At 37.6% G+C, this 22,513-nt stretch overlaps 1 protein-coding gene across 37 annotated transcripts in view; it reads left to right on the top strand.

Moving 5' to 3' along the window:
* Window positions 1-22,513, top strand: part of LOC131692185 (protein muscleblind) — a 782,320-nt gene that overhangs the window by 659,133 nt on the left and 100,674 nt on the right. For 4 of the 37 annotated variants that reach the window (XM_058979074.1, XM_058979076.1, XM_058979075.1 and 1 more), the window contains one exon: window positions 6,499-6,708. The exons of the other annotated variants lie outside the window; for them this stretch is intronic. In XM_058979074.1, the coding sequence (XP_058835057.1) occupies window positions 6,706-6,708 (3 nt within the window). In that variant the 5' untranslated portion in view covers window positions 6,499-6,705. The remainder of the gene's footprint in view (window positions 1-6,498; window positions 6,709-22,513) is intronic. 37 annotated transcript variants of the gene reach the window in all.

Below are 22,513 nucleotides of genomic sequence, written 5' to 3'. Positions count from 1 at the left end.
TGAAAATTATCATCACTGACATTTGTTACCCTTTTTCAAGTAATTCTGACTACCTAGGAAGTTGCTTCAGATAAATTTACAACAAGACAAATGCCATGCGGAAAGTTACTCATTTCATTAGAAACTCTCACCCACGGGCGCTAGCGTTCATGTGAAATAATGAACTTTTGAACTTCGCTAATGTATTAGTCGAAAAATTTCGGAACGGTCACATATTATACATTCTAAAGTCTTATTGTAATGTTAAAATCCATTTGACACAAACAGTACATTAAGGCATGGCTGGTTGATGGAAAGATTACCTCGGAACACGGTTTGCCCTGTATACGAAATGGGTAATCGGAAAATCAATTGAGCTAACACCTACCTTAATCCTGGAACAAAGTTATTTACAGGTTTGTGTATAAATGCTTGGAAATAACTTGTTTCTGTAAACCGCTGCCGGTCAGCGGGAGATAGGATGATTAACACACACATACACACAGCATCTTGAATTCACTTTTCACTAGGTGACGCTAAACTTTTTGTGGGGGTGTTGCAATATTCGATATAGGTGTTTCAATACTTATTGCAGCGATTCAAAACTTAGGACAGTAGGGTATGGTGACCTATCTGCTTCATGATGGTGCTCTAAATTCAACTAAATGCTTGAATTACAAATTTTCAGCATTTTCCACTTTTCCATTCCCCAGCTCCGGATTTTCCACGTGAGCGTATAACATTTTACACGTGCCTCCAATTGATTCACATTCACTTTAGCTGCACACAACTTCGAAATTCACAACATGTTCTGGTCATAAATTGAATCAAAGCATGAAAATAACATGCATAAATTGAGTGACATTGGATCATATTAACACATTCCACAAATTGTTTGAAATTTAAAATTCATGATGAACAAAGTTCCAACATCGCAATAAGTGCACCCTACTTCTCATTTAATTTTTCTCATCCTCATCGACAGCGTAAAAGATTTAATCGGTTCAAATTCGTTTAGTTACATATAGGATTTGCGTTTGATTGACACCGGTGTAGTGGAGTGCACTGAAACTGCACCGTTTTTGCACTTTCTAGCAGAAGTGCAGAAAACTGGGTATGTTCCATTGACACTTCTGCTAGAAAGTGCAAAACCAGTGCACTCCACTACAGCGGTGTCAATCAATCGAAAACCCCAATAGTCAATAACAAATCATCACCTTCCATCTTCACTCTAGAAAAGTCTAATTGGAAGGCAAATAGAAGAAATTTCCAGAGGTTGTAGACCGGCGACAAATAGTAGAAGCTGAAGCAAACAAGTCTCCAGCTTGTGCTGAAGTGCCACATTACCTAATGGAGACAGAATTATACCACTGGCAGCCACTGATCCAGAATTGATGCTCCAAGCCATTTGGGATTCGACAGAAAAACAGATTTGCACGATTGGAGCAAACAAAAGAGTACACTGATGATGATGACGCGATGACATCATCAGTATTCGATAAACGGAGAATGAGCGGCGATGTCGGTGAGGGGAGACAGTAGGAAAATACCCATCATCCAATTGATGGGGTCAGTAAGAGCAAGCAGAAACGAATATAGGCAACGAAGCAATACATTGAAATCGATATGATTCAGTCCAGAACAAGCAAAAAAAGAATTTTGGTGTCGGTCAAAAAGTTTATCAGCAGGGATGCCATTATGCCAGAAGTGACTGGCACAGCCAGAGTTTTTGGCAGTTTCCAGATAATAAGACAAACCTCTCATTCTGCCAGATTCTTAAATTTTAGAAGCTGCTACACACACATTTTGGAAATTTTGGTATTAATGTCCCAAATTTTACAAAAAATCAATGATGCAGGTTCTATGAAAACTAAAATGTATACTAAATTTTTTCGATGACTTTGATGTCACTGTCAAGTGCCAGATTTTGCCAGACATTTTTAGTTGAACTGCCAGATCTTTTTTGAAAAATAGAGACAACCCTGTTTATCAGATTGGAAGTGCGGAGGAATGTTTTATCCACGACATTCAAGTACTACTGACAAACCAAACAAAAAATGTATATACTGATAGAGTTGCAGGAAAGGCGTCGAAGGTGTGACTATAGCTGCTGGAAACTTGGATTCAACCCATAAGGGGCCATACACTAATTACGTAAGGGCATATATAATATCTTACAAATTCTTATCTGTGGGGGAGGGAGGGTTCGTCCCTTCTTACGTAAAATCATAAACCATGTATGAAAAACGAAATCAATAAGAAAAATCTTCTTTTCATAAGAAAAGAAACTATTTCTTATTTGTGCCATGAACATTTTGTATATCAAACAATATAAGCACATAATGTACATCATGGTCAAGGAAAGGCGGACCTCGAATTGAAGTGTTTTACAGCGGCAGAATATGGTTGTTAAATTAGTTATGGAATTTTGTTGATTGTTGCCAGGGCCGGCGGAAAGCGTGGGTAGTATGGGTAGTACTACCCACTCGAAAATAACCGAGTGGGTAATTACCCACTCGAAATTTTGAACCATTTCAAAAAATTTAGATGTGCGACGTATGTATCTCGCACTACACACATTTGAAAACATCGATGTACCACAGTTCCATTTGCATAAACGAACGTGATTTAATGTGAATGTAATGTAAGCGTGTGCATTACGAAAAGAGAAAAAATCGTTACTAATGGACCCCTCACCCTATACTTTCTACCCACTCGGGCGAAAAGTGTTTCGCCGCCCCTGATTGTTGCCAACGTGAGGAGCGGCTTAATTGTCGATGGTTTTAAAGCAATTTCTTGACTCTTGGAGGTACATTGTTCAGTTCAAGAACTGGAGTCACAATCTGTCTTACAAGTTAAGAAGTGTTGATACCCTTATAGTTGGAATTCACACCACACCAGAAGAGGTTATAAATTCTTTTGAATTCTACATCACAAGGAAATAGATTCAAAGAAAGTGGAATATATCGAAGCAAATTATGTTGACCAAATCAAAGTTGCTGAATATCTACAAAAAATAATCTGAAATTTCTACTGGGAGAGATTAGGATCCAATTTTTTTACATGGCATATTCACAAAAGACGTACTTTTCCAGTGGTGAAGACAGATTTAAGATCGATTAAGTAGCAGCTGAGATATGACTGGTCAAAGTAAGCGTTTTGACCCCCTTAGTAGTACGCGTATCTTTTTACTTGCTATGTATTCCGAGTGCTAATAAACCATACAAAGTAAAATTCAACATTATATCTGATAAATCATTCGAGCGTCTGATAAAAAGTAGATTTACGTGATGGTATGAGGCAAAGTGTATCCTGTTGCAACTTCAGTTCCACACACCCAATAAAAATGTTAGAGGATTTTTGGAAAAATATTTTTGAATACAAAGCGAGCCCGGAACATCAATTTGAACAAAATTGTAAATTTTTGATAAATTTAAAAATTGACCTTTTTCGTGACGTGTAATGCAGAAACAATTAAAACTTCTATCAGTTGACAAATACAGTGGTCAAATATTGGTGAAAATTTTTGTACTTTTATTATTCTACACTCAATAACGAACAATTTCCTTTAAACAGATCAAATATTTCAATAATAGTTTCATGCTATAGAATTTCTCTAGAAGTCAATAAATCAGAATCCATTCAACTGTCAAATTCAACTTTCTTTTCTATACATAAAATGCCATCATTCAAAAAATCGTCGTACCAACAGAGGCCCGGAGGGCCAAGTGGCATACACCATTCGATTCAATTCGTCAAAACCGTAAAATGTATGTGTGTATTTCAAATTATGTCACTCAATTTTCTCAGTGATGTATAATCACACATAGTTTCAAATAAATGGTATAAAGCTCCATAAGCTGCTATTGAACTTTTAGTTGATCCTACTTTCGGTTCCGGGATTGAAGATATAAATGCCCTATCAAGATGTCCAAATGATGCAATACATATTAAAATAGATGTTGCATTACTTGGATTAGTGGGCCTAGATCACTATAGGCCAATCATACTGGCCACCTATGACGATTCCTGAAAGCCTTGGGGAACTGGCTAATTTACTAGGATAATCGGACACCATTTTCTCAGCATATTCTTGAATGACTTTTAAAAATTTACTTTCAAATGATAAATACAATACTCTCATTGACTGCTACTGAATTTTATTCAGATCTGACTCTTGGTTCCGGAGTTACATTTTGGTTACTACGATTGCCTAGCAATTTTTTACATGAGTTCTGCAACCCGAGCAAAGTCCAACATCAAAATTACAGCAAATAGACAACATATTTTGATATCAAGCATCAAATTGAAATCTTATTTTGATATCAGTTTAAACTTTTTCAGATATCGTCGCTGTTGTGCTATCTTATGACAAACGTCATTTTGGGGTAAACTGAGTTAGATATGCCATATTACTCGTCTAACGAATCTCTACAAGATAGCGTTTCCAGAATTTTGAAATTTTGCTTGTTGACTGAAATATAGCGAGAAAAGTGATTAAAAATTGTGAATGTTTTGCTTCAAATCATTATATCTTGGGAATGTCTCAAGTTATAATAAAATTTTAGTTGCTTTTATGTGCAAAAATGTCGTAGAAACACAATGGCATAATAATTTACAAAAGAAAAATACATGTATTGGGAGAAAAACGCAGTTTTAGCTTTAAACTTGAAATATTGCCTATTTGGCAACACTGTAACTAAAAATAACTATTTTTTCTAGATTCCCTGACTCATTTCCTTCGAAATGCATCTAACCGATTGTTTATAGACCAAATAAACGCAAAGATATGAATAAAAGTTCATAATTGGTGGTTTTTTTCTATGGAAAATTTTCCATGCACGATTATGACACGTCATACAAATTTTTTCATCAATACACACCTATGACACGTGTGAGTGCGACTTTTGTTTACATTTTTAGTGAAAACTCGCAATATAGTCAACCGATGTTCGTAATATTTGAGAGATTAGTGCAGAATAGGTAGAAGCATCAATTGTCTTCTCTGAATTGTTTCTACCATTTATAAGTTTCATGATATTCAATCTCAAACTTTAAAAATCGTTTTTCTCGAAATGTGCAAAATGGCGCTTGTCATAAGATAGCACAACAGCGACGATATGACATCATATTTTGCTCTCATTTTGATGTGCTTACATTTTTAGAAAAAAATGTTTGTTTCTATTTCTTTGACAAACATCAAATTGGTTACTTATTTTGTTTTCAATGAAATATTTCACCATCTCAATGAGTTTTCAATTTGCTTTCACTGATAGCATAAATAGTTTTCTGTTTGATGTCATAGTGCAATTTTTCTGCTTTCGATTTTGATCTTTTAACCGTTAAAACGACCAAAATGATAACAACCTGAGCAATCATTCCCTACTACATCACAACATCGAGTTTAGTTCTCAATTTGTTATCAGACTCTGCTCGGGAAACTAATGATATATGTAAAAAATGTCTCATCTCACTGCTGGGTGGAAGTCGGTTTTTATATAATAAGTTTAAACAGAGTCGAATTTGAGGAAAACAATGGCGACCTATTTAGTGTGTCATATTCTTTTTCGAATATATACATAAAAAGATATGAAATCATAATATGTGTTTTGTTGTTATGTAACGAGCGCTTTAAGAACCTAATTTAGAAAAACGCGAAAAATGTAATTCAGGAAACTTACAACTCCTTCTTTCTTATTCCAAACTAATTGGTTTGTGACTCGTGTTATTTCTATTTAAAGGAATTAGTAACGTTCTCGGGGAAGAAATCATCATATTTTGCAATTAGGGCAAAAGTTTAGGTTTTTTGCTACTTAGTTCATTAATTATATCACAATCAAGGGTGTGCAAAATGTGACATGTGTGACATAAGGGGGAATAAGCCAAAACGTTACGTAACATGCTTTATCGAATAAAAAATAGGTTTAACAAATTTGTTACATTCTAAGGAAGGATAGGGAAGATAGAGAAATTTGTGACAATTCGTTACATGGGGGAGGAGAGAGTTTGTTTTGGGCAATTTTGGCGTTACGTAATTTATGAAAAGGCTCTTATTGAAAATGGAATTGATAAAGTTGTGAATAAATTTATTTTAAATCACAAATTTATTGCACACATTTTAAGAGTTTTATATGTAAATACTGAAATCTTTACCAAAATCAACGCAATATATTTCACTATTTAAACAGTTGATCCAGTGAACACGGATTAATGTACTACTGAGATGAATTAGAGAGTGTGTACAGCATTTGATATAATTTGGTTTCCTCACATTTCGTAGTACCAACATCCAATTCTTTGGATAACTACGATTCAAGGAGTCACTAAATCGTAAAGAACTTAGTTAATTATTTCCACCGACAAGCGTAACCTCGCTACTATACTGACGGGGGTAAACTTAAAAGTCGAGCAATGATTCAAAATTCAATTTGAGCACTTGATAATCAATTGGTGCTTACGCTTTTTTACTGTTGTTCTATTTACACGCTAACGATTTTTTTTCTGTTCTTCTATTTGCAGGTAATCAAAGCATTTTTGTGCATTCCCCCGGTATTCAGAAAATCATACTAAATATTGGTAAGATCTGCCTTACGCTGTGCTAATAAAGCTTCAGATTGTTTGTAACTCAATCCCAAGTGCATACTCTGAAGTTCGTCCGTCCCATAGGAGATGCCACATATGATTTGAGCGGCCAACAGCTACCACCAAAACCACATATTTTCTTGCATGGTAAAATTTATGGAAGCAATATTTAGTGCATTTATTTAGTTTTTTGTTATTTTCGGTTGCTGCAGGGAACTTACTAATAAAATAATCCTTTTCTTTAATCCCATTGAGGGTGCTTTGCTCACCTTTGAGATTCCACTAGTGTAAAGTGCCTATTTTAACCATAGTAAGGAGGGTGCCTCACTATTTCATTAGTTACTCGGTTTATAATCGATGGAATGCGTATAAATTAGCATCAAAAACTTTGATTCGTTGTTAAGAACACATGTAATTACACAAATGGCTAGTAAAAAGGCCAATACTCGTGTTCGAGCGCAACGAAAACTCGAATCGAGTGCCTCGATTGTCGCACTACCGTTTGAGCCAATGCGTTAAACAAAGATAGCAGACACTGCGCTAACAAGCGGCTTCAAATGGGTAGGGTGATAATAGAAACATGGCAAAAATAGGCTCATTACCCTATTACTTCAATTGTATCTACAACATGTAGATACAAGTGAAGTGATAAGGTAATGAGCCTATTTTCGTCATGTTTCTCTTATGGATAGGGTCATTTGAAGCCGTTGGTGCGATGCGTATCTTTTGCTGTACTACTTGCGTGTTGTGTCGATCCTTTTGGCGATTATGGTTTTGCCTTGCTCATATAGAAAGATTGTGCAATCGCTCGGCTTCTTAATCGTAGTACCATTCGACTCAGTTCGACGAAATCGGAAAGAGTCTGTAAGTATGTATGTTTTATTTTAAACAACTGCAAAAAGGTTGAAAAACACCCTAAGCAAAAAAAGTACAAAAACTAACAAGTTTAAGCAGCCACCCGACCCTCTAAAACAGGGGTGTGGGGAATTTTTTTATGTACACAGCACACACCCCAATCCAACTACTTAGTACTTCTAGTAGGGTTACGGCATCTCTCCTCGACACACGACGTCGATTTTTGTCAAAAAATCAGATAGATTATTCCTCATATTGTAGCTTATTCTAATCGATATGATATGAATATCATGAGATAATTGATTACTTGTAATAATATCCGATTAGTTTGAAAGTATAGCAGAGAGCATTGTGTTGCAGTTCGTTTTAGAATTTTGTTACTGTTAAAGTACCATCAATAAATGATGTATTAAGGGGGAGGGTGCAAGCTAATTGTAACATATGGCAGCACGAGAGTAGGCTAGAACGTGACGTAGCATGTTTTTACTGAAGACTATATAGTTTCCATCCCTGAGATGAGTCGATAGTGTTGATAGATTCGAATTCATTCGCGAATTATATATTTTGAAAAATTGTGTAATTCCACATAACATACCGAAAAATTATGCTGACGGCACCAGGTTTTTCGTAGATACAATACATACACCCGCATGCTTGGAGACGATGAAGATGCATTGTAGTTCACCATACATCTCCATCGAGTCACAGCAGCTGTGACTAAGGAAATCTAAGAGCTAAATTCGGGTTAGCCGGGCAAAAAAAATCGATTTCTTTTTTATCTGCTTAATTATTAGTATCGAACCTCTAGAAAGGTCTCCCGCAATCTCGGTGCCACGCTGAACTTCTTTTGTTTTAAACAGCCATGCATTCCATGCGCGTATTTGCTATAACACACTCAGATTTCAATCTATCGGCAACAATTTTCAAAAAACTGACAGTGATAAAAATACAGTGTAAACAATACACTCTAAACTACTTTTTTCAAGAGAAAATACCCAACGGGTCATTTACTACAGCGTTTTTTCCGCGATGAAATTTGATGTGGGACACCCTTTAATAGCGTTTGTATCGAAAGCGCGTTTTTCAAATTGGCGAACACGACGAAAAACCAAATCAAAAACAAATCAACGAATTGACTTGATTATTTCTATGAGGATGCTCAATATGTGTAGCCTATCGATGAATCACAGAAAACTGAATAAAAAAATTCTTCCTATTATTTTGAAGAAAAATGAGCAAATTTTACAGTAAAATATGAGATTTTTCTGTTTTCATGTAGCCGTTTTCCAAAACTCGAACGTTTTTTCTATTTTGTTGTGGTTCATCGACTAAGCTTTTTCGCCGCGGCGCTCCTCGACTTGGAAATGGTTGAACGTCTACTCTTGGAACGCTCGTATGTGTGGCTCTGTGTGACTGAAAATATTTTTTTCGTACACAATGAATGTATAAAGCGAGCCTAACATTACACATAAGATCTATTGTTGCATTGCCTACAAAATAACATTCGTTTTGAGCACTTTACACCAGACGCTCCCCTTAACCACATAAAAATATTTTCAGATATTGCAGAACCTTCCCTCCCCTTGCGTTCAAAATATTTTTACTGAGTGTCAACTTTGGCTAGACTCTACTAAAGATTTAAAACAGCTTACCTCTAGCTTCCGACAAATCAGTGCCGTCATCAGTCGAATTATAGAATGTTGAAATTTTAACTTATCTAATACTACGCCTATTAATAAGAGCTATGCTAAGGATTTGAAAAAAGTGGCGTTATATTCAACGAATATTCTCTACCTACTCACTGAGATGAAGGGCATGGTTAGTATTGCTCTCAGATGGGTTTTGTGTAGGCAGAATTGTTTTGACGATATTTCTGGTTTGTTTTAACAGGTTTTTCAACAAGCAAGCTCCAATGTAATATCTAGATCAACTTGCAAATTATCGATTACTGTTTCTTTTCAAAACTGTTAAACCAGCACGCTAATGTAAATCTGCTTTGAATTAGAATAAAATTTTAACATAAGAGTAAATTTAAGAAAAAAATACAGGTTGTATAATATATACATGAGTAAAGCTTGGCGTTAAGTAGCCCCCTTTTTAGTTAAAATGGACATATAGTCACCATCTTATCTAATAATTGCAAAAAATATGCGCTGAAAAAAATGATGCAACTTTTTTTGAGTGCATGTTTTTCGCACAGAAGGATTCATTCCATAAAAAAAACTCTTTTTCGGACAGTTTTGCTCTACAAAATATGGTAATCGAACTTTTATCTGGAAAATACTGCATGCAAAAACGTTTGCGTTCTTTAAAAGAAACTACTCTTGAGTCAAAAGGATCTGATTGACTGTGGAAAATGTTTAGTTTTCCGTTTCCGGTGAAATGTGTAAAGTTTCGTTGGAGTTGAAGCTGGTCATGCTTTTAAAGAGTTGTGAACCAATATTGGTGGAATTTCTCAAATGTCAAAACGAACCCATACAAAAAAGCAAACTAGGAAGCTTCTATGAAAAGACATAACTGGTCTAATTCAATTTTAAGTGCTCTAGATCAAAATAAATGCTATCAAACAGTGGCGTAGCCAGAAATTTAGTTTGGGGGGGGGAGAGGCTTGGTGAAAATCGTAAATTTTTCGCATATGCTTCAATATAATGTAAATTTGATAAAATATTGAAAGATCAGAAACAAAACCAGTTCATCAGTTACCATTCCATTCTACAAATGAGAAAAAATAATATACCTTTCATAGATAACTTTCTCTTATAAAATGTTATAAAATCAAAGAATATACACTTTTAAAGTGGAATTTATGTTCGACAACTTTTCTTGCGGTCACATAATATCGAAACCTACTTCGAAGATTTGTCGTCAAATGGTGAATACTTCCCAGTGTTCACAAGCACCTATCTCATGCTTTCCTGTGCGTCTATTTATGACTTTTAATCTGTAGGCCGGCATCGACTGGGTACTACCGTCTTCTGCAGTTGAATCGAAATGATAAGGTGCGAGTGGGTATTTGCGTTATAACCCTACCGTAGAGAACTGAATACGTGAGGTAGCAAAGAAACCCCGCATGGCTGTCCTACGACGAGACAGGAGGTTGAGTCAAACCCGCCCAGAAAACACCACCTTACGAAGAATCAGTAAGAAAAGGCGGACCGGAACAATCGACCAAAGCGTAACGAAAAAAGGACTATGATTGAAAACTTGAGCTACCACCCTTGAGATCACCTGGTTAAGCTGGGAGCTAAATCTACCACGTTCTAATCAACGGAAGTTTCTTCTCCGACATCAAAAATATTCGCACCTTCCCAAGTGCGAATATACATTCAGAATCCCTTCAGGAAGATCGGGATACCGAGCGATGGAGCATCTGGGGAGTTACGAAAATTCTACGAGTAGGTAATTCGCTCGATCAAAGGCTATGTGCCACAGGCCGACATATGAAGAGATACTAATGGAGACCTTCTCACGACCGAGTGTGAGCTGATCGAAAAGTGTATGATGATGAACATCGAAATAGCAGTAGACGACGAGAGTATCGCAAGAACTAGCCTGGGGACATACGTAGCCTACGACAGATTCCCAGCGCCGGATCTACCTAAGATTTATGAGAAGATCGGACGGTTGAGGACTGATAATGCCGCCGGCAACGATCAACTGACATGCGAGCTGCTGAGACAGGGAAGAGAGGCGTTGGTTAGAGCATTCCACTGGGTGGTTTTGAAGAGCTCAAAGAAACAGATTTTACCGGAGGAGTGGATGGAGGAACTAGTATGACCCATCTATAAAAAGGGTGTCAAGCGGAATTGCGGAGTCTTAGTTTCCTGCTAGAAGACAAACAGCCATGGACCGAGTGAACTGGAGACAACTTCTTGATACAGCAAAGGACAACGTGGTCTTAGACTGATTGGCAACTAAATGATTTAAGCAAAAGTTTAGCAACAAGTTTTCCAATATAAAATAACACATCTTCAGATATAATCATTTCAGTGAAAAATCCTCCTAGAAATAATCATGGAAAATCAATTCTTTAAAAAAGTAGTAAGCGACTTCCAGGTCTAGATCTTCAGCAAAGTTTGTAGCATATTAATATATAAATCGATATTTATTAAATTATTCTTAAATCCAGTTTTCTTAAATGTTACTGTAAGCTTCAGAGACACATGGCTTGGAAAAAATGTTTATTTTATTGTTTATCAACAGCAGAAGAAATTGACTATATAGTAATATCAGAATAATTGATCTTGAAGGTTCACTTTCGCAAATAGCAAATATATCTCGATACCCTGAATATATGGACCATTCATGCCTTCTCGAAAACTTTACTGAAGGAACCAAGTTTTTCGAGACTAAATTTATTTGAAGAAATAATGCATCCATCTGGGAGAATTATCCACTAAGATTATTTTACCAAAAGATGTATTACGTTGCAAAATTCTTCGAAAATACTAGACCTTCAAAGCTGACTGTTTCGCAGCTATATGATATTGACCGTAAAAACTGTTTTCAAGCATTTATTTTACTTTTATTCGCTATTAAAGTTCATAATATACGAACGAGTTCTTGCATACGAAATTTTATTACGCCATTTATTTCAGTACTCAAATGTACATTATAAATAATCTCTAACTTTTGATTTTCTTCATTTCCAATCCTATTTAACCCCCAAACCCCCACTGGACAATACACTTCCAAAATTATTATTGTACAATACTTAATTAAATTAGTTAGCATCAATTTTTTTTTTTTTCAATCCAATTAATTTTGGTTTGGGGGGATTTCAACCCCCAAAACCACCCCTGGCTACGCCACTGCTATCAAAATATAAAGTCACCCACGCTACTTTGCCAATGTCTCCGAACCGTTCGGAAGCATATCAATAGTACAAGAGGTTCTGCTCGTCGAAAGTAGCTTCCTAACGCCAGTAAATATATATTCCAGATCGTCATGCGAAAAATCGTAAATTTGTATTCAATACCAACTGAGGACGGTATAATCTTCGTAATTCGAACCTCAATCTAATAAAAAAAACTCAAACAGCATGGTAAACACCAGCAGTGAAACTTTATCTAATCATATTCATTTTTATTTTCCTTCACTCATCACCAAAACTGTTGAAAAACACGTCTCCTTGCAATCCTAAAAACATCCTGAAGCCCTCCCAGCTGCCCGGTGTCTATTTTTACAGAAGCCGGTCCTGGCGGCCGGTATTAAATGTTTCCCGCCAGTTTCGGCTACGAGCTTGTCATTATTATTTTAACGGCAGTTGTTGGTCCTATCCCTTTACCGGCACGAACGGTGATTCTCAAATAGAACCATAATCGTTAAGAAACTGGGAAACGGTACATGGTCTTGGAAGACTGACTGCATAAAAAATAACTGTTTGCTAGCGAGAAAGAATCCATCTCAAAATACGTTTAGGCCTTGCTTATATGTTTTTGGGTGATTCAGCGAAAAAGTGGGTAAAGAAATTGCTTTCTTGATAGCGCCAACGATTATTACTCTAGCTTCCACCCGAACCAATCAGTGGAGAATTTTCGTCCTCAAGTTTCCAATATATCGTTATTGTGTATCGATAGCGAAAAATGAGACTCGCTACGGCAGCACCTGAAGCCGTGGAGCGGTAAAAAGTTGAACAGATGAAGGAAACAAGATTATTACAAAAAGATGGGGAAAAAGAAAATGATTTGAAGCTAATACTTCGGTGACACAGGTGGGATTATACATAACCAACACGACGTTTTCCCGAAAGAGACGGAAGACTCATGTGCTAACCGACGTAAGCCCGGCAGTAAATTAGCCTTTTCAGTTTGATTTTTCGATTAAATACAGGAAATTACTCGCCTGGGAAACCAGTTCCCCGTTGGTAATCAGTTTTTCGTTTTAGTTTTCATTTGGTCAGCTATGGGAAAAGCCATTAAAACCTCTCAATATCATTAGAATTCACTGAAGAGAGGAGTGACTGTAAATTACAGACTTTAATGTTCTTGATCCTTTTTAAAACTTTCAAGCTTTCAACCAAAATAATCCACCTAACCAACGATTGGAAATTTACAGTAAGCAACATTCCACTGCAATAAAGTTCACGGAAAATATGCTTATATTTATATGTCTATGATCGCCCATAGCATAAACATATCTTTGCGGTTTAATATAATTTTCCTCTAACCCCCTACTCCCGCACATGTATTCGCATCGAGCTTCAAGCGAATTTGTCAAAGCACATTATTCCACACTGTCGTTTCGATCACCAGTGTGGGGCCGAATAGAACCAGAGTAGTGTTACAGCACTTTCAAACCGAGACCCCGAAGATAATCATCATTACCGACCACATCACAGGTTTAGTTTAGTAGAGCAGGTTTGGATTCATCGTAAATGGTAAACCACGTTCAATATTTTCTATGAGGTCTTCAGGACTGAACCGCAAAACTACTACTACGAGAGCACATAGTGGAATCACGTGGGTAGAAGGTCAGCTCGGAGGCAGACTGGATGCCAGTCATAAACCACAAATGGAGCGGCGGCTGAAAAACTTTCAGCCGTTCGGTGGCACAGCGGTATTTAGTTGGCACAGTGCAATCATCTCCTCTAGCATTGCAAAGGGTCTTGATGAACGATTAAAGTGAGACGAAATTGCCTATGTTTGGAGGATCTGTGGCTGTCAAGTGTGTTGATGGGTGTGCATGTATGCCCTGGAAAAGTGGTGTTTATTTGAAAAGTTTAAAATTAGCAGCATCTCGAACCGTTCAGTTGAGTGTGAAATGGACGAAAATTTCAAATAACAGTTCATTGCTGAGATGTCTGTATTGTCGAATCCTTTGTTGTAGTCTGTTTCCATTCACAGCTCAAATGTTTGGATACAATTTGACAGGACGTTCGTTATTGTCCAAGTACGTTCTAAAACTGACTCGTTTTGTTCATTCTATTCATTCCATTTTTGACAAGTTATTTATTTTATTTGTTTTATTAAATTTTTTGTGTTCATTTTATTCATTTTAATAATTCATTCAATTTGTTTATCGGACTCAACTTAGTTTAGGTAATTATTTAATTCTATAGTTTTTTTATACAGTGGAAATCGGTTTTTATCAGTCCCGTGGTAAATTTTTAGCTGACAAAATGGTGACATTGACGAAATCGGGACATATGTTTTCGTTCTTATTAATGAGCCGAAGCTGTTATAATATTCTTCTTTAGTCCATGAACATAGCATCATAACCCCGATTATTCTGATTATTTCGTATAAATTTCCCATCACGCAAGATTAAAAAGCATTATGTTTATTTTTGTATATTTTGCATCTTTAAGATAAGAAAATATGCTCAAGATGGATTTACTCAAATCTGACTTTGAGCTGTCAATTTGCAAGGACCAGTGTAAGATGCCTTGGACAATCTGTCTACTTGGGTTCTTCAGCTGAGTGTATAATTCTCCACAGAGCAAACTGAGTAAGTTGTGTTTTCAAGGAAGCGTGAACCAGCACAACTACTGCTTCAATTTATGGGTTGAACTATTGCTCAGGTTTTAACATTCAAATATCTCGAGGTATGGTTCGAATCTAAAGGTAGCTGGGGGTGTAACATTAGGTAACTGAAACAGAAGTACCAACAAAGGACAATCCAGGAGACCTGGTCAAACTTTACCAAATAACGATCTCGTCGGTGATGAAGTACGGGTATGTCTGTTTCCAATCCGCCGCGAAAATAGACTTCATCAAACTGAAACGAATCCGGTATTGTTGTTTGCTTATTGCTTTGGGTGGAATGTACTCGACCCATATGATGAGTCTAGAAATAGCGGCGGGCGTTCTTCTGCCGAAGAGTCGATTTTGGACCTGACTTATCGATTGCTCAATCGATGCGATATCTGGAACCCGTTAGTAATTGCAAATCTCGCGAGACTTGTCGAGCTCAATTCTCATACCCGATTTATGTCCTTGTACTTCGATTACCGATTCTTCTTCGCATTATTCCAACCATGTCAATCTCTTTTATGCTTCTGATTCAAATGCATTCTTCGAGAGAAGATTCATGGAATTCCGGGTAACGTACGTTCGGAAGTCATCCCAAACATTTTTTATAGTAAATTTCTAGAAGTCGACTGCAACAAGATTTTTTACATCGAACGAGCAAGTCTCCACGGCTCCACTGGCTTCGGTATATTCAATGATTCTGCTTCAGTTTTCGTCGCAGAATTTGCTGCCATTCAGTATACCCTTGATGGAAGGAGCAACCAATAGCACTTTATATTTTCCATTTGATATTTGGTTTGTGAAAATCGGTTCAGTTAGCACCGATTAACCGATGTGATTTTAATTATGGAATATGCCCGGAGCCCGAGATCTTCAGAATTGTCGATAGTGGACAATAACTTCAAAGAATCTTTGAGTGGCCATCAGTGATCCAGATCTGCAAGTCGAACTAGTTTGATCCATTTCAGTTGATTTTAAATCTCTTCGTTATAAGAAACACCATTAAAAACAGTAGTTGAAAACTTTTTTACCTTTCTCACACAGAAAGGTTATACAATTTATCTGTATGTGTGTATGTATGTATGCATGTATGTGTGCATGTATGTATGTATGTATGTAAATAAGTATACCTCAAATAATCATTTTTCTTAAAGACGGTTGAGTTGTTCCTAATGAGTTAATTAGGCATTTATGACGCCTTTGAAAGATTTTGGCTTTATAAAATAATTATGGAACGCTTTGACAAGTTTCCTGGTCGGGAATGGATAAAGTTATATTCTGTATTAAAATTATAGTTTTAATGCTAAATAGTATGACATTTAAAAACATGTATAAAGTTGTTATAAGAAAAAACTTTTTTACCGATAAGTTCTCCATCATGCAATCAAAATGTTTCTTTTTTCATTAGGTATTTGTTAACAAAATATTAAAAAAAAATGTTTTTTATGCAATTTCAATTTTTAATATAAGTTTTTGTGCTTGTGAAAAATGATACATTTTTTTCAGTGTATATTTTTCCGTACAGAAGTATTCATTCCCTGTACCTCGTTCTCAAATAGTTTTGCTGTATAAAATACGGTAATCGAACTTTTTTTTTCGAAAATGCTGCATGTAAAAACTTTCACGTCCTTTTGAAAAATTGCTCTTGAGTCAAAATAAGCTTATTGACTGAGGAAAATCTTCCACGCCGATAAAATGTAAAAAGTTTCATCTGAATCTAAGTTTGTCGGTCAAGATTTTAACGATTTTCGGACGGATGTTCGTGGAACTCCTCAATACCGCTTATGGTATACAAAAGGTGCGTTTAAGAAAGCTTTTTGGTGGAAAAAATAATCACGGCGATTACTTTTTTCTGGTGAAGGTTCAGACTTCCAACTTACCCCGCATTTCAAGTTGCCCCAGTGTACCCGAGCCGTCGATGTTTTACAATCTGTAGGGGAGAGTAAGGACAGTAGATCCTTGGGGATATTTGATTCCATTGTCATATCTCAGAATCTATACGCATAAAGTTATCACAATATTAAAAGAAAATGAAATATTTGGTCGTTTATGATGTTTAAAAAAACAATCTGATGTATTGCATTTGGTTTCGAAAAGTTTTATAATATTTTAGAAAATATGTGTTCAAATCCATCTTCAAGATCTTTTTACAATTTTTTTTAAAGGTTGTATGTGATCGTCGAAGTAATTATATTTGAATATTTTCTAGTACGATTACTTCCTAAGGGCTATTGTGTAGAAAAACACGTTTTTCCAATAAAAAGTTTCACAACACATACAAAAAATTTAAATTTTGTTCATCTCATACAACAGGTATCTTTTATCCCTGTAACACTTGATCCCTATCATTAGTTCTCTCAAACGCTTTCAAAATGTATAGAAATAGAAAAACATCATTTCCATAATGTACCTGGCACCATTAATTGATCTAAAATGTTTTTTCCGTGAACAAATATGGTATAAGTTATTGAAGATTGGAAAATCAAGTTAAACAGCACTGATTTGCATTAAATATTTGACTTGACTTTCTACTGTGGTTAAAGTTTATCGTGGATCTAAAAAGTTAGTGTTATTAATTAATTTGTCAGGATAGGTGATTAGCTGAACTTTCGTGCCTAAAAGTCATAGTGTGCTTTGTTTCTTCAGGCCTAGTAGGCGGGGGATCAAGTTACCACACGTTTTTACAAAAACCTAGGTTTGACATGATTTTCAAAACAGTTCATATTACTGACAGGATATAGTATTCGGATTTAAGCATTATTCATAGCTCTTTCAATACGAATTGACTACAAGCAGGCGAACTTTACAATTAAAATTTTTATTTCATTGAAAAGTTATGAGAAAAAACAAAAGTGGGATCAAGCGTACCCACTCTCCCCTATCCACCAATCACTTTTTTGCAAACTCTTTTCTTTTAAATACCATTCTATGAAAACACTCAAATAGACTATTGTTCATTGTATCGGAAGCAAAATAATCAACTATCATTTCCAGCGCATTTCTCCTACTTGTGAATGAAATCAAAAAACCCAAAATGCCATGAATTCCCATTAAAATACCACCATCAACAACGCCAACACTTTCACTCAGTAGTTGAACTTTTCACTTTGGAACCGAAGAGAAAGAAAGAAGAAGACCTGACGGTTCCGAGAGTCCTGTTCGGAAACATTCCTCACCTACCATACTGTCTCGTTATTTTTCATTTCCCTAATATTTCCTGCCCGGCGCCCGTTTCCGCAAGGTGTCCTCCATTCTTCAGGACGGGGTCAGAAAGCGAGACTACGGGAACAAAGCAGAACATTCGCTAACCATGCACCGGATCACCACAATCAAACAAACAATGCACATGGATGAGTTCGTTTGGATCTACAGATATGGCCAGTGCTTGCCGCCCGGAAGATTACAGCTGAAACAAGTGGATCCAGGAAAAATATCTACACCAGAGTTGCTGCTGCTTAGCTCGGTCGGAGCAGCCAGAAGAACAAATATTTATAAACTTAAATAAACTGTCTCGCTCACACCCCCCGTTAGGTCGAGAACAATACGGATATCGTGGAAAGGAGCTAGTATAAAACTATAGTTTTTCCTCGGTCATCACATTTGTTGTTTTGGTCCCTACTCCGTAACTCACGCCGTTACCACCGATACATGCCGTAAGCGTCCGCACCTAGTGACGATGATGCTGCACGATACATCCGCCAGCGCCTTTACGAGCCATTCTTCCTGGAAGTGTTTGTTTGCTTGTTTCATGCCACTAACTCATTCCACTATTGCACAGGAATATAGATGGTCACAATTATACTGAAACAAGTATTTTTTCACGGATGAAGTTGCGGCAAAAGCAACAGTACATAAAATTTGGCTAAACAATGTTCAACCGCAGAAAACACTAGAGCTTTTCGTTGAACGGGACTTGCGCCAGTTTTTTTCCTGCTAACTGCTGTGTCATGGCATGCGCCGGGTAATATCTACATTGAAGAAACTCATAAAAGAGCTTTACTGAAAAGCTGATTCCTGGTCCTCAGATAGAATGTAGTGGTTTGTCTCCAGATTCAAACAACTGCGGCCCAATAAACGAAAAAGAAAACAAGATGCCTCTCTTTTATATCTACTGACACCATCAGTTCAAGCAGCAACAGCAACACCCTTGGCATCCGGGATGGATTCACGAGTGTACAGCAATTTAGCAGTAATTAATAACAATTAAGCTCTCCTTTTTATGAACACAGAAACCTTGCTTGTGCTATTCCATAGAGATGCTCTCTTTTTGTTTCAATGTTCCTGTATATTTCCTTGCTTAGGAATCCCTTCCTGATGTTTGTCGATGTCTCTAAAGTGTTGGAGACTCCCTGTTATTTGCCTCAACTGGTTCCCTTTTCCACCACTTATTCATGCGGGAAAAGGGTTTGTCTGATCAAAAGATCGTCATATATACTGTTCCGGTACGACGTGGCTCGTTTCGCTGGCAGATGACACACTGCCTGGGCGGTGTTACATTTACTTTGCCTTTTCATTTTTGCACCTTCCTGCATCGGATGACGGTGGTATAACATTCATTCTTCCCTGCTTTATCCAGGTGATTGTATCGTGAACCTCGGCTGGCATGATCGGTGGGTACCGTGGGAGAAAGAAGGTGTGTTTTCAGGAAATTATTTCCATTATTTGTTGATATCAGCACGATATCTCTACGGGTGGAATCCAAATACCGGGGACCGGCTTCATTTACGGAACGAGAAAGTTTTGTGTGTAACTTTTTGTGAAGCTTATTACAACACATTGTTGTTTGTATTTTTTTTTACAATTTTCTCAACAAATAATATAGCTTGCTCATGTATACAGAATGCGGCACTGCCCAAGTCGAAGCTAATTTTGTTGATTAAATTATCTCCGCATGGGGGCCGGTTGCGTAGATAGATGATAGTTGAGCAATAATTTATGGATTTTTACGACATTGATACTAAATAAAAAATAAATTTGCTTAGGTCGAACTATACAAAGTGAGAATTATCGGCATTTGGTTCAGCCAACGCGTATCCACAACTACGATAATTATAGTGATCGATCTCGGGGAATGGAACCGGTTCCAAAATAGTGTTTAACAAAAATCAAGATTTTTTCAGGTCTGGGCTTTATTTTAAGAGATACTCATAGCTACACAATCCATTGTATTTATAAGAGACATAATCAGAATGCAAGATAATCTAAAGCTTACTTTTGTTAGAATCTAGACGCTAGAAATCGGCCCTATCTTTGGATTGGGTTGCTGAACAAAATTCTCAGAAGCAAAAATCAAATGCACCTCTAAATATATACACCGACGTTTGTTTTAGGTTCACCTGAGAAAGCCTCAAAAAGCGGCCATCTTTGTTAACGAAATGAATCAGTTTTTTTCCAATACCCGTCGCACAATCTGTATGAAAATCAATCAATGCACTCGGCATGGTTAGAATACTAGTTATTGATTTTCATGAAGATTTGGCCAACGGTGTGCCAAAAAATCACTTTTTTCGTTTTCAAAGACCGGCCGCTTTTCCAGACTTTCTCAGTTGAACCTGAAATATATAGCTTTTAATTACCTTCATTAAAATTTGCGCGAACTCCTAGTGATTGTAGAGAGTGCTGCCCACCTGCAGGTCAAAGATTACCATGCGGTAATTTCCTTTAACTCTTCAATTAGAATAGGAATCTTTTCCTTCAGATCATTATTCCTTTATTTAGTAACACTTTTTGACCACAATTCCTCCTTTATGCCCTTCTTCCCCACGGAACTACGACAAGGTATTACTTCGTGAGGGGGGATCGTTGTGCTTTCGTCGTACCTCTTTCGTCTGTTCTATCTCGGAGACTCGCTTGGTTCGTGGAGTGGCTCCTTTGATTTAACTCTCGACTCTTCTTTCGCTTCTTGTCTTCATCTATTACGTAGCAGTTTAGCTCTCGTCCCCGTGAGCCGTTAAGGTGATGATTCCTTGAGCCATTTAGCTCAAGTTTCCGTGAGTCATTAAGCTTCCGGCTTTATCACGATTTACATGGATAGTCCCCAACGGTGACCTCACCCTACTCCGACCGATAATTCCCCAACGGAGGAATTTCCCCCGACACCGAAACCCGCTTCTTTGAGCCATTTAGCTCCCAGCTTTATCGAGATCTACTCGGATATTATCCTACTCCGACTAAGAGTTCTCTGCCAACGGGATTTCTCTCGGTACCGGTGTTTGTTTCGTGAGCCAATTAGTCCACGGCAGCGAATCTACCTACCGTGAATTCCCAGGTGGTAGATTGCTCCCGACACCGATGTACCTTTTTATGAGCCATTTAGCTCCACGGTCCGTCTACTCGGTCTAGTCCCCGACGGTGGTCCGTCCAGCGATTCCGGGTGGAGCGTTGCTTCCGGTTCACTGGCGCCCTAACGACCCACTGCTAGTTATTCGACGCAGTCTGCTTGGTCTAATCCCCGGCGGTGGATCTAGCCTGCTCACGAGCTACCCGGCAGGGTGTCGAGGTCGATTCGACGATTCCGGTGAAGCCTGACGTTCGGTTCATTGGCGCCCCAACGACTCAAGCCCGGTGCCATGGCGCGTACTACTCAACTGATCCCCGGTGATGGACCTAGTCTACACAGTCGGAGAGTTCCCCGGCGGCGGAAATTCTCCCGAAACCCGATTTGTGGTTTCCTGGCGGCGTTCTAGCCAATCGCGCTACTTTGTTGCTCCCTTCGCCACTTCCTCTGCAGTTCGGAGAGTATACTCGTAACCACTCTGTTGACAGCGTCCCAGATATGCTCGTCGTGGCACATCTCTTCTACGGTATTGTCCGCTGTCACACCAGGCATACTTCTGCGAACTTCTTCGAACCTAGGGCATTCAAATACCACGTGTTCCGGTATCTTTTGCACGTGCACACACTCCGGGCATAGGGGTGACGAAGCATGTCCTAACCGATGCAGGTACTTCCGGAAGCATCCGTGCCCTGACAAGAACTGCGTCAAATGGAAGTTCACCTCTCCATGTTTCCTATGTATCCAAGCAGAAACATTTGGGATGAGTCGGTAGGTCCACATTCCTTTCTCAGCGTTGTCCCTCTCTTAGCCAATGAGTTCGCTTGGACCAGTATCCTTGCATTACGTGTATGTCTCCGCTGCTAACATTTCACGTCCTCAGCCAGAATGATGCAGATGGGATGAAACACCCGCCAGAAGACGTCTCGTGCTGCCTCTTGCTCCTCCGTGATTTGTAACTTTTTTACTGTGATCTCGTTTAAAAACTCTAAATAATTTATTTTTAATGCTAATGTTAGGTATAAAAAAACACAAAAAAGTATATACATCCAGTTTTTAAATGAAGGTAATCAGATCAATAGAACACCTACTCTTGGCGTTAGCAGAAAAAATATGGTTTCGAGAAAAACGTCATTTTGAAGCCGCCATCTTCAATTTTCGCAAAAAAAAATCATTTTCTAACTATCGATTAATAAAAGATAAAAAGCAGAAGTTCGTATGTCTTTTCAGTTTTCCGTAAAACAATCTCTAATATTGCATTGATTTTCCGCCGAATCCAGGAAAAGGTCCCCTTAAGAATCTCTTTTAAAAGATTATGTGAGAATTTTGGAGTGGATCTCCAAATACTTTG

This window comes from Topomyia yanbarensis, chromosome 3, assembly GCF_030247195.1.
Source record: "Topomyia yanbarensis strain Yona2022 chromosome 3, ASM3024719v1, whole genome shotgun sequence".
Classification (NCBI taxonomy): domain Eukaryota; kingdom Metazoa; phylum Arthropoda; class Insecta; order Diptera; family Culicidae; genus Topomyia; species Topomyia yanbarensis.
The sequence above is the reverse complement of the archived record's forward strand: the minus strand, read 5'-3'. Positions and strand labels throughout refer to the sequence as shown.